The 13,120-nt window shown below is 37.2% G+C and overlaps 1 protein-coding gene across 2 annotated transcripts; it reads left to right on the top strand.

The window, feature by feature from the left end:
• The first annotated feature begins 366 nt into the window (after positions 1-366).
• On the top strand, positions 367-13,117 carry NRG4 (neuregulin 4). Of its 2 annotated transcripts, XM_072402019.1 has the most exons (7): positions 370-585; positions 939-1,107; positions 2,167-2,231; positions 5,834-5,921; positions 8,551-8,700; positions 9,425-9,505; positions 9,616-13,117. In XM_072402019.1, the coding sequence occupies exons 3-6, from the start codon at positions 2,222-2,224 to the stop codon at positions 9,459-9,461; spliced, it is 285 nt and encodes a 94-aa protein (XP_072258120.1). In that variant the 5' UTR covers positions 370-585; positions 939-1,107; positions 2,167-2,221; the 3' UTR covers positions 9,462-9,505; positions 9,616-13,117. The 2 variants fall into 2 exon arrangements, with proteins under 2 accessions (XP_072258121.1, XP_072258120.1); XM_072402020.1 differs by lacking the exon at positions 939-1,107 and having other exon boundaries at positions 367-585.
• Positions 13,118-13,120: the final 3 nt, after the last annotated feature.

Genomic DNA, 13,120 nt, shown 5'->3' with positions numbered 1-13,120 from the left:
AACATAAAATAGTATAATTTCCCCACTTCCGTTTTGAAAAGGAAGGTTTGTGTTGTGATATTTCCTTTGGCTAAATAGATAATGCAGGGAATTCTTTGCCATTTAATTTACTAAATAAGCCATAAATCTTTTACTAAATAACCCAGTGACTGGTATTTCTAATCGTTTCATGATGTAAACTATGCTCTGTCACATCTGCTCTGCCTCTTTGAAAATAACTTTTTCGCATAGCAACCCCAGCAAATTTTCTGTGACCTTACTAATAATATCGCATGTGAAATTATGCAATCAGCAGAATTCCAGTGATGCAATACAGTGAAAGGAAGCGTAGGTGAGGATATGAAAAGCTGTGAAAATGTGCCCAGACATGAAGCAAAGGAAGCATAACACTGTAATAGTAAACTAAATACATAAACAAAAAAGTTAAGAAAAGTTAGAGGAAAGACTCAGCCCAGGGGAGGAGCAGCTGGATGTGGCTTTGGAAGCTCTATATCCATTCTAGGATTGCATGGGTTGGCACAGACAGTGCACTGAGCAGTGACAGGCAAGGAGCTCTACTAGATTTCTCATACATGCCAGGATACTGTAAGTAACTAAACACACCAGTTGTCTATGTTAGCACTATAAGTGTGGGGTTAGCCATATATTCTATGTGGTTATGTAAATGTGGTAATGCCATACAGTGTTCACCCTTAGTGAGGGCCTGCATGTATCTACAATCTATGTCCTGCCAATATATGATCTAATTCTATGCATTTCTACCTATTGTATAATATGTTACAAAAAATCTAGTCTGAGAATTACAACGCTCCTGTAGAATACATTTTATGTGCATGATGTGTATTAGATTTTGTATGATCGATGAACTAAAACTCGTGTATTTATATTGTTTCTTCTGTTGCTGGAAACTGGTAAAACAAACTTTACTGCTTCTTTAGATTCTGTAGATGCTGTTGATATCTAAGTATTCTCAGATGAAGAAGTGTACAGCTCAGAAGTTTAGACTGCTCTCAGATTTTCTATTCCGCATGGTTGTTGTGGATCAGTGACTTTGAAAGTATTAGCCAAAGCCAAAGACAGCCAGGCAATCAGCATTTTTAGACAAAGGTCAGTGGTTGTTCTACATAATTATTTTCTTTTTTTAACAAATCATCATATTATCTTGTAAAATGTTGTTTCATCCCCGCCTCTGACATCCTTTTCCTTTCCTCATGCATAGACACCTACCAAAATCCCCAGTTATAACCAACCTTAAGTTGGTGTTATTTTAAGGGGCACTTTCCTGTGTGCTTTTGATCTTTAGAATAATTTTTTATTAAGAAGTTATAATATTACATACTAAGCAGGCTAAGCAAAGCAGACTATGCATCTTTGAGATTGGATAGGAGGTAGATAAGGTGTGGTGTCAACTGAACAAGAACTACCGGATAGGCTAATGCTGTACGATGAAGACACCTGACAATGCCAGTACAATGCCAGTACATAACTCATCTAGCTCTGGTGATACTGTAAAACCCAAGTCTTGACTGCTGCCTCCCACATGTTCTCCCTCTTGGATGATACATGTAAGCTTGATTTGGTAGCTGCAGTGTGATATATTTGTGCTTAAAATATACCAATAAAAACAGCAATAATAATAACACTTATCATGAAGTATTGAAACCAGCATCACTGGCATCCCTTACTGCAATCACAAATGTGGGATACCGGAGGAGCCATGTGACGATAAATGCATTGTGCAGCTGTGTATGTACATTACTGATCACTACAAGTTTGCTTTAAATTAAATTAATTACGTTTGTAGTGATTGTTGGCTTTGGATTGTGTCAGAACGGCTTTTCTTTGTAGATAAATCAATGGCAATAAAAAAAGCAACTAGCTGCTTAGAAGGAGCTCAGAAGCACTTGAAAAGAAACTCCTAGGCTTACCAAAAGCATAGCAGACCAATCTCACAATACTGATGATTAGTGATTCTTTGCTATCTGTAAAATCCCATACTAGCCAATCATCTTTCATTTTTTAAGTGTCATCTGGTGTTATGTGATTGGCTGCGCTGCATTGCAGTCTTGAATGCATTGTTTTCTGTTACAAATAAACTTTGTAAAGTCTAAGTGCACATTATGAAATCTAGCTAGGTACTTATTCTTTTGTTTTGTTTTTTTCCAGATTCTGTTTTCCAGCAGACTGTTCAAACCAAGACCACGATATCTGTCAGCATAATATGACAACAGGTACTTTCTAATGTTGATATTTCATAGCTGAAATTGTGAATAGTGCTGTCATTTGGATTCAGACTGAACGTCCAATTGGGTTCAGTTATAACAGAAACTAGGATCTGCCCTGTTCAAAAAATGAAAGTTATCTCCTTTTGTACATGATGGGCAGCAACTGCTCACTATCTACAATCGTTCACTGTTGCTGCTACTGTTAAGTACTGAATACATTTACCCTTGCAGTGGGTATGTTGGAATTATTCCATAGTTAAACTTTAATGGATCTTCATTACCCCCAAAAATGCTGCTTTTTTGTAGCACGCTGTAAAATATTTCTTTTTACAAATACTTTTTCAATATATTATAAACATGCACATTTCATTTCAAACATGATAAAAAGGTTAGATTTGCTTTTGGTTTGGTTTATTTATAACTAATGTTTACCAGACTGTTTGGTACACTACAATACAGTCTTTGCTGGGCCCTTGCTTGTGCAAAAAAATTTGCAGCTTTTCTAGATCTTCTCTGCAGATCTTGGAATCAAATTTCAGACATTACCTGCAATAGGACATTTATCTTTGATGGGGTACTTTAGAAAATATAAAATGTAAAAAGGTAAAATTGATTGAGAGTGTGGAGAACACTCTATATTTGTCTAGGTGACCATAGGAATAGGAAATCCCAAATGTTACAGTTGTCACCAGAACAAGAATAATTCAATGGAGATACCTGTTCTAATGACAGTTGAATGTCCTTCACCTTGTGGAGATTTGCTCACATTGTGTGTCTGAAACCAGAAGTAAAGGGAAATTTTCTTGGAAACATGAAAAAGTAACCCCATGCCATGCTGCAAGCCATATCTGACCCTGTGGAGAAGTCACAACTCTCTGTGGTGGCTACAGTTGTGATTAATCAGAGGCAGGCAACCATATGGGAACTAGTCAACTGCATAGGGTCAGCCAGTCTGAACAAGCCCTACGTTCATAAAGGGATGCTGGGGTTGCAGACAGACCCTCTTACTGAGCAGAAGTCTACAACAATATTTTCTAAGCAGAAGCAGGCAAATATTTGCTGGAATATTTTCAATGTATTGATGTGGCTTGGGAAAGATTCTTACATTGTAGTAACAGTATATTGACAGTAAAACAAAAAAACCTAAAGGAACCATCAAGTTTACAAGCAACAGGACTGGAGAAAAATGTCTTCTCTCCCCCAAGACATACATGTACTCTGTGACTGCTGTCATCAGTGTTTTTGCTGAGGTCTGTAGTAGTACATGGGAAACCTGGCTATGGCCTAGCCTAAAACATTTCAGCAGAATTGAATGACTAGCACTGCTCATGTACTGCTCCTATATGGCAGCCCTTAATTGTATATTTATTGTACAGTGTACCATTGTGAGATAATTATATCAGTATTACTATAATAAAATCCCAGTCACACCTTTTTTTAGCACGCACTGTTTTTTCTGAATAAAATGATGTAACCTTAGATAGTATTTCACTATTACGGTACAGCTCATTCATAGACATGTTACAACAGTTATGAATGTTTATATCAAAATGTAAATTTCTGTGATGTGATGAAGTTTCAGCAGATTTCAAAATGCAAGGAAAACTGCAAGCTAGTGGAGTTACTTACAGTTCAGACATCATGTTTAAAAGTTCTGTTAGCTTTTCTTTTATTTAGTGGACAGCAGAGATCTTAGTTTGGTTTTTTGCTTCTTTTTGTTTTGTATACGTTTATTCTGTTAAAAGACCACTTTATTGAAAGACAAAATGATCCTCTGGCAAGTTTATGAAGTAATACATGTAAAAGTAGTATTCAGTATCAATTATGGCGTTTTATCCAAACTACAACTATACACAATATGTGAAACACAAGAGTTCCAGTATGAGGAGCCTCTAAAGCCCATCTGGACGATAGTTATGGAAAAAATGTTGCAGTGACCTTACTTCCCATCAGAAGTAGCAAATCTCTGTTCCACGCCGGCATTACATCATATCCATTCTAAAAATACTGATCATTTACTGTCATTCAATTTTACATTTGCTGCTTCCAATCACCTTATAAAATAATTAAAAAAAACGATTGTAGGGACATGATATATGCCATGTTTACAGACTTTTTATCAATCATTTATGACTGTACAATCGATCAGACAAGTTGATCAAACACAAAATTGGCTCTGGATCTGCTCACTTGTACTAGGCCTAAGATCTGGCTCTCTTTGTAGATTTTAATATGTTTAAAAAACTTTGTTAAATAGGAAAAAATTACATTTTTTGTTTTGCCACATGATCCACTTTTGCTCCAGAGAGGTGAGCGACTGTTGGCATGTATGTTTCTATATTAAGAGCCTATTTACTGGCTTGGCTTGTTGCCTGGAACTGTTCTTATACAACCAAATTGGCCTATAATGCCTCATCAGGTGTTTAACAGGTCACTTTAATCAGCGTGAATTTACATGCGCCATACAGGGTGGAGATGATCCTGAGCAATGTAGCTCCGATGCGTGCTGTGTTGCACTGGGCGTTAGCAAAACCTTCTTTATCTCTAAATGAAATGCTTATTCAGACTTTAATGTAGATAGGTGTGCAGATCTTTAAACCCCATCTAAATAATTAAAAGGAGGTTAGAGATTCTATACCAGCTAGAGGTAAGAAATTCACTACAATATTAAGCAACACCCAACATTAAACAACTTTTTAACATTTAAAACTCATTTTAATTAATTGTCTGAAATAAATAACATAAAGGTGCATTTATGGATGTCAGATTCTGGGGTAGTGGTTGCTTGCACCATGGGATGGGATGGCAGTCATGTTGGGGGTAATTGGCAAGCTGAGCAAATTGGGCTGCTTTGTAATATTGCACTAAATTAGGGAAATTTACATTCTTTCGCAATTTGATCAATATATAATAGTTGAATTTGGGCTTCATGTGCTTGTTTGCCTCATATAAGAAACGTGTCACAGAATGTTGAGTGAGAGTATTGAAGGAAATTAGTTAACCTCATATAACAAGTGATATATAGAAGAGTAGTATAACCCCAGTTATTCAGGTTTTGCCTTTCTAAATTTCAACATTCAGATTCAGGATCCTCTCTGACAGGTGGAAAGATTCCAAATATCAGAAATGTGTGTGATGGTGGACATTTACTGAGCAGAATTTACAGCATGGGGCAGGAAATCAAACATAGGGTAGTTTAAGTGCTGAGAAATATTTCCTAACAGCTTGGCACTTGATTTGTAAATACCCCGTTGTGTAGTCAGAAATAAGGCTGTGCCTGTTTGGGATCTGACGCATTTTGAAAACCTTCAAGGTAAGTTGGTAACATATTCACAGATAAAAACAACCACTTAACAGTTTTAACTGGGTAGTTTAATAATATACTCTCAAGTCCAAAAATATTTCTTTTCGGAAATGCGTTATTGGCAAAAGTTCAACATAACTGGATCAAAGGTAGATATAAAAATCATTAATGGAGACATTGTGAAAAGATAACTTGGAGACAGGAAGAGGTGGACTTTCGTGCGTAAAATGTGGTTTTAAATAAACAAGAGGAGTCTGATGGCTGAGTTTGATGGTGATCACATGATTTACACCTTGTATTTCAGGTCATGGAGTACCCTGCACAGAGAAAGAACAAGGTTTCTGTATGAATGGAGGCATATGTTATAGCATAGGATCAAATCAACTGTGCAAGTGAGTAACAATGTGACTGTATAACTATAATTATATAACTATAATATAATATAATAATATAGGTGACATATGCAGTGTTCTTGTAGCTATTGATCAGATCTGTTGTTTTTTATGACAGTTTGCATGTAGTTAGTCACAGGTTAATGTTACTGCAGGTCATCCTTAAATGATTAGCTCTAAACTTTAGTCCTGGAGTTATACAATATATAAGGACATATAAGACAAGCAATTAAGATGTATTTCCGGTTTGCTAGGTTGCATACGTTTTAAGGTTGGTTATTCTTTGTGATGATCAGGTTTTAAGGGAGCCCTTGCTATAAATACTCACCGCTCACAACACTATAGTGTTGTGATCAGTGGGAAGAATGTCCCTCTTAAAGAAAGCCATAAAGTTGACCTGAGAGGCACAAATTTCTCATTGCTCAAAGAACTCTGGGTAGCAGTGACCATAATATGATTCCATGTAAGCTAAAAACAGGAAAGGTAAAAACATTTAATTTTAAAAGAGCAAACTTTCCATTATTAAGGGTGGTGAATTGGACTAGGAGAGAATATTGTCCCAAAAAACATAGAACATAAATGGGAAGGTTTCAAGCCTGTTCTACACAAATATACTGAAAAATATATTCCAATGGGTAATAGGTTTAAGAGGCTGAAATAAAACCTATGTGGCTAACGTCTGATGTTAAAAAAAAGCCATAAAGAATAAGAAAAGGGCAATCCAAAAATTTAAAAATGAAGGATCACCTTCATCGTTTGAAAACTTTAAAGAATATAACAAAAGATGTAAAAAGGAGATAAAATGTGCAAAACTTTACAATGAAAGACAGATTTCAAAGGAACGTGAGGCAAACCCCAAAATTAAATTGATAATTTAAAATATATGAAGCAAAAATATCAGATCTGAGTGTGTAGGCCCCTTCAAGGATGTGTCTGGGTTGGTAACTGGGGATAGAGAAAAGGCAGATTTACCGAACACTCTGTGTACACAAAGGAAACTGGCAAAGCTCAAGTCCAAATTCATAATAACAATCTTACTGCCCTAAATGAGCCACAATGGCTCAAAATGGAGAGCTGAGGACAGGTATTTCACAACCATTGTTTCTAATTTTTAGAAACTCCTAAATCACTGGCATGGTACCAATAGATTGGCATAAAGCAAGAGTGGTTCCTATCCACATAGAGGAGTTTCTGCTGGAAAGTAATATAATAAGTGATAGTCAGCATTGCTTCAAGAAAGACCGAAATTGTCAAACAAATTTACTCTCTTTTTTGAGGAAGTAAGTAAACAGGTAGACAGACAGTGGAGTAGCAGTTCTAGTGATTAATAATTTAATACTCTAAGGTCCAAGGTTATTAGTGGTGTACCCCAGGGTTCAGTGGACCTTTACTGTTTAAAATCTTTATAAGAGATAAAGAGTTTGAGATAAAAAAAAAACATTTCTGTGTTTGCAGATGACACCAAACTATGTAATGGAAATAGGTCCATACAGAATGTCTATAATCTACAAGCAGACCTGGATGTACTGTTTGATTGGGCAGCCAAGGGGCAAATGACATTTAATATAGATAAATGTAAAATTATGCACTTGGGAGATAACAACATGCATGCTTCATACTGTCTAGGGGGAAATACATTTGGAGTCAGAAATGGAAAAGGATCTGGGGGTTCTGGTAGATCATAGACTTAATAACAGCATACAATGCCAAGCTGCAATATCTAAAGCTAGTAAAGTACTTTCTTGTAATAAAAGAGGAATAGACTTCAGAGATGGAGACATAATCCTGCCCCTGTACAAAGCATTGGTCAGACCACATCTGGAATATGCACTCCAGTTTTGGGCACCAGTTAACATAATGGACATTGTGGAATTGGAGAGAGTACAGAGAAGGGTAACTAAATTATTAAAAGGAATGGAGGAGCTCCGCTATGAGGAGAGATTAGCTGAACTGAATCTATTCTCCCTTGAGAAGAGACCTTTAAGGGGGGTTATGATCACTTTGTAATGACATTAAAGTGAATAGTTGGGAAGGGAGTTCCCTATATGGACCATTTATATATTTATACAAAGAACAAGAAGGCACTCTTTGTGTCTGGAGGAAAAGAAGTTTAAGCTCCGGATAAGGAAGGGATTCTTCACTGTAAGGTCTGTGAAAATGGGGAATCCGCTCCCTCGGGAAGTAGTTAGAGCAATTACTATAGATTACTTTGAGAAAAAGCTGGATGTTTTTCTAGAAGCACTGAATATAACTGGGTATTAAAGTTTTAAAGTAAAAATAACAGACTGTTGATCCAGGGAACATCCAATTGCCTCATGGATTTAGGAAGGATTTTTTTTCCCGTTGGAGCAAATTGTACCAGGGTTCAACTATGTCCATAGGGTTTTATATCTGGGATATGTTTATTTCCCTAGGGGTTGAACTTGTTGGACGTATGTCTTTTTTATTAACCTGACTTACTATGTAACTCCTAGCAACCTTTGGATGAACCCTGCTTGAGGAACACAGATTTTTACAGTTTTATAAAGGGAATTGCTCTTCGTTGATTGAAATTGGTGCAAATGTTATAACAACATGTTCATGTGCAGTGACCGGCCAATTTTTGTAATACCTATTATTTGTTTTCCAGATGTATTAACAACTACACAGGAGAACGCTGTGAAGGAATCCTTTTGGCTAGTGTGGAAAGAGAGGCCAAAAGTGACTTTTCCATAAACTTTCTGGTTTTAGGATTTTTCCTAGGCCTTCTATTTTTAGGGTTCATTTATTTCTGCTGCAGGTAAGTTTCTACTTCAGAAGTAAAATTCTTCTAAATGCACTTATTATGAATGCTACCCAGTCTTTGGTTTTTATGTTGTTAATCTCAGCTGCATGACTTGCCAGTCTGATTCATATTCACAAAGCTTAATAGATGTTTCACCTAATAACCTGAAAACAAACCTGAAAGGGTGTGCGCAGGGCAGTATGAGTGTGTGGGGTGTGTCAGGGAACACATGTACTAAGGACAGGTAATGGGAAAACATAAGCAAAAGGATTTCAGGACTACTATGAGTAGGTACAAAGGTGAGACACAGAACACTATGCCATTTTTGCAGTTAGGGTGGAGTTTTTGTCAGTTGTTTGCATTTATTGAAAATGAGCAAGTTAAGTATGGTACTTCCACCAATACCCCTGTCTCTGAAATCTTGAGCAAGCAAGATTGTACAGGCTAATTTGGTCCCAGTTCTTTGTTGCCATATTAGCAGGTTAAGGATGTAGGGATCATTATAAAAAATAATTCTTATGCTCACAGGTGACATGCAGGGCAGAAGGTGATCGATCACCTACCGTCATGGCCAAAAATATTGGCACCCTTGCATTTATGTCACCACTTTTCCCAGAATATTAATGCAATTACAAATGTTTTGGTATTGTCATGTTTTTTTCTTTTGTTGGCATTTTCTTGAATCATATTTGATAAATAAAATGCAATTCTAATTCTACCACTTTCTGAAACTTTACAGAAGAAAATCTAAGAATCGTAATGAAGATGAGCCATAAATAAACAATCAATGGCACCCCACTGGAGTTCTAAATAACCCAAGGTATTCATCTTAAATCTGGTGATCTCTACTCCTTTGTATTACTACTAACTCACAAAACAATTCATTATAAAAACATCTTCCTAAATGTATACTGTTATTTTCTCTTTTAGGAGATAGAAGGAAATTGCTGGTTCTCGGAAAACTCATTCCTTAAGAAGGAATTCATCACAAGTAGTAAAATGATTTGTGGAAACACAAGTGCTTTAGTGGCTGTTAAGGACTTGGGATCTAATCTCCCTGGCAGGAGTTGCTCCTATGCACTTTGGGAAACTGTCCTGAAACATTTGATGCATACTCTAGATCTCATTACCTGACTGAAAACTGCTTTATTGTACTAAAAGCTGATAACCTGTCATAAATCCAGGCTTACTCCGCTATGGTTTTGCAAGTATCTGATGTACATCCTAACATGACGAGAACAGCAGGTAGACAGGGCTGATGTCAGGCTAGTGTTAGACTAGATGGGACTAGGAAGATGAGAGAATGGCTTTCATTATGTACGGTATGACTTAAAACACAAAAATACAGCCAGTAACAAGTATCACAAGAAAGAAATCAGTGCTCTCTCAAACAAATCAGATATGTCTGTAGATCTGATAAGTCTGGTATTACAGAAATAGTCATACACAAGTCAGTATGGGAGTCTAGGTAGCAGGCTCTATCTAAACTCATCACATATACGGGTCATTGTATGAGGGATGTACATCTCCCTTGGAAAATATTTTCCATCACTGCCTTGCCAGGAAATAAGGGGAAAGTCCCCAACATGGACAAAGACTGCATTATAAACCTGACAGGGGCATTGACTTTCCTCATAAAAAGTATGATAGAACTAGAATTGTGCTTTAAATATGACATTAGAGATCAGTGTCCAGACTGCTTATATTGAAAAGTATATTAAGTTCAGGGCTTTCCTATACTTAGAGCTGATGTTATCATATATTTTATAAATATAATCAGAAAATGCTAATGCTTTATTTAAATACTTTTTATGCACATTTTGTCTTAGCTTTGCATTGTGGCTGTCAGTAAATAATTTCTTTAAAAAAAGTGCATTTTGTGCTTTTCTGTGGTTCACCCACTGTTTTTTGCCAAGTGTCACATGCTTTACCAGTTTCACTTATAGGAAGCTTCACTGTGGTTATGTTAGACCCTGTGGAGCTTTGGATTGGCATGATGACATCACATTAATACATGAGATCATGCAGAGTTCATTGACAGGTGAAAGTGACCTGCATTGGACTTGCTTTAAGTGGTTTGTATTTCAATAGACTTGTATGGGAATGCAAATCCCAAATGAAAGGAACAAAAAACTTTGAATGATAGGGTGCTACAATTCAAAATGTATTGATCAGAGTTTGAAGACAACATGCCTTTTTTAGCTCAAGTTTATTTTTGCAATTACCTAAAAGGCAAAAGCTTTCTATAGCAACCTTCCACTAAGTCCCAGGAGACTGGTTGCATCTCCCAGCACACGGTGGCCCCCCGGACTTGATCACCAGTGTGCAAGAGATGGTGTCTGAGAAGGGATGGTAGGGACCAGGAGCCCATAGATAATGCAGTACAAGGTTCTTTCAAAAACAATCTAAAATGCTAAGCCAAAGCTCATACACGAATGATCAGTCCACCAGAAGAGGTATCCAAGGGGAAACACAAAGCAGAGTCGGGGTCACAGGAAAAAGGTTGGTCCAGGCAGTGGTACAAACCAAGGGTCAGGAACAGGCAAAGTCAGCAACAGTAAATAAAACCAATTTATACACCAGCAGCAAGTCAGCCCAGCTTAACACTACAACATGCACAGGCTACTGGGAGCAGAGAGGCTATAAAGCTCCAGCAGCCAATGGCAGTGCAGGACTGAGATCGGGAAGCACTCCGCTCATTAGTCGCAGCACAACTTCAAATCCCCTTCAGCTGCACACAGTCTCAGAGCAGGGGATGCCGAGAAACTATTCACAGCTGGGAATGACCCAGACTGCATGAGGACAGACTATTTGTTGTTTCTGCTGCTGCAAGTGATGCTGTCAAGGTAAACAGGGTGCTCTGTCCTACTGTGGCCTACAGCACGGGATCGCCAGCCAAATAATTGACTAACATAACTCATTTTTTTTCTTTTTAAGACAATACTACTGCTAATTTGGGTACTAACAGGAAAAGACAGGTTAACTTTTGAATTCCCATTCCACGTCTTGGTGCCAATCAATCATTTAATATTCTAGCAATATACATTTACTGTTTCAAACAGTTTGTCATTGGCAAATGTAAAATATACTTGTCCTTTAAAAGAATGTGCAGTTATCTTGTTTGTTCTAACACCTCCGCCCTCCCCACAAACACAGAAGCCACAGTTTCTGAAATCCACTCCACATGTGTGTTGCATGGTGTTCTTGGTTTTATCTCTGAAACACCATTTTTAATGTCACCCCATAAGTTTTCTAATGGATTAAGATCTGGGGATTAGGCTTGCCACTCCATAACATCAGTCTTGTTGGTCTGAAACCAAGATGTTGCACATTTACTGGTGTGTTTGGTCATTTTGTTGTTGGAACCCTCATTTCAAGGGCATTTCCTCTTCGGCATAGGTTTCAAGTATTTTGATGTATTCAAACTGATCCATGATCACTGGTATGTGATAAATAAGCCCAACACCATAGTATGGGAAACATCACCAAATCATGATGCTTGGCCCACCATGCGTCGCGGTCTTCACAGTGTACTGTGGCTTGAATTGAACTATGGCCTGAATCTGACAAACTGTCTGCGGCCCTTGGACCAAAAAAGACAATCTTGGTTTCTGTGCAGTCCACAAAATTTTGCGCCAGTTCTCTTTAGCCAATCAATGAGTTCTTTGGCAAACTAACCTCTTCGGGATGTCTTTTTTTTCATCATTGGGATTTTGCAGGGGCTTCTTGCCAATAGCTTCAATTAGTCTTCTAATTGTAACAGTGCCCACAGGTAACTTTAGACCTTCTTTGATCTTCCTGGAGCTGATTTTTGGCTTTGCCATTTTGGCTATTCTATCCATTCGAATGTTTTCTGTTTTCTTCTAGGTTGTCCATCATTTCATTTCAGCTGAGCATCTTATCATTTTCTGTACTTTATATGTTGTCTCCTCTCCAATCAACTTTTTAAACAAACAACCATGTTCCTCTGAACAATGTCCAGAATAACACATTTTACTCAGATTTTCAAAGAGAAATGCACTATAACCAGCATGTACATTTGCTGCCTTCCTTAGATAAGGGCTGTAATTCACAGAAATAATGGCCGCACTATTTGAACTCCACACTGCTATTGTTTTGAACAGCCAAATATTTCCTTTACATTTGCATGTATGGAAATAAAAGTTAATATAAGAATTTTGAGCTTTATGCACTTTTGTGAACACAAGTGTATATTATATGTTGTTGATTTGGCTAATGTTCCCTTCTCTACTCTCACTCCCCTCACCCCGGCCACTTTTACTATTCTCCCCCTCTCCTACAGTGATATCTGTTTATATATTGTATTGCAACTTTTTGTTCCTTTTTTATTTTTTTACAAAATCAATAAATAAAAAATGTTGTATAAAAAATGTTACATCACTAGAAATAAAAAAAATTCTGGTAAAGATAATGC

This window comes from Pyxicephalus adspersus, chromosome 2 (genome assembly GCF_032062135.1).
Source record: "Pyxicephalus adspersus chromosome 2, UCB_Pads_2.0, whole genome shotgun sequence".
NCBI classification, from domain to species: Eukaryota; Metazoa; Chordata; class Amphibia; order Anura; family Pyxicephalidae; genus Pyxicephalus; species Pyxicephalus adspersus.
The sequence above is the reverse complement of the archived record's forward strand: the minus strand, read 5'-3'. Positions and strand labels throughout refer to the sequence as shown.

What these genes read in the sequence shown, in the direction of transcription:
- NRG4 (XM_072402020.1), top strand. An exon ending in GGATCAAATCAACTGTGCAA is followed by an intron (nt 5,922 to 8,550) that starts GTGAGTAACAAT and finishes TTTGTTTTCCAG; the next exon opens with ATGTATTAACAACTACACAG. An exon ending in TTCATTTATTTCTGCTGCAG is followed by an intron (nt 8,701 to 9,424) that starts GTAAGTTTCTAC and finishes GAAACTTTACAG; the next exon opens with AAGAAAATCTAAGAATCGTA.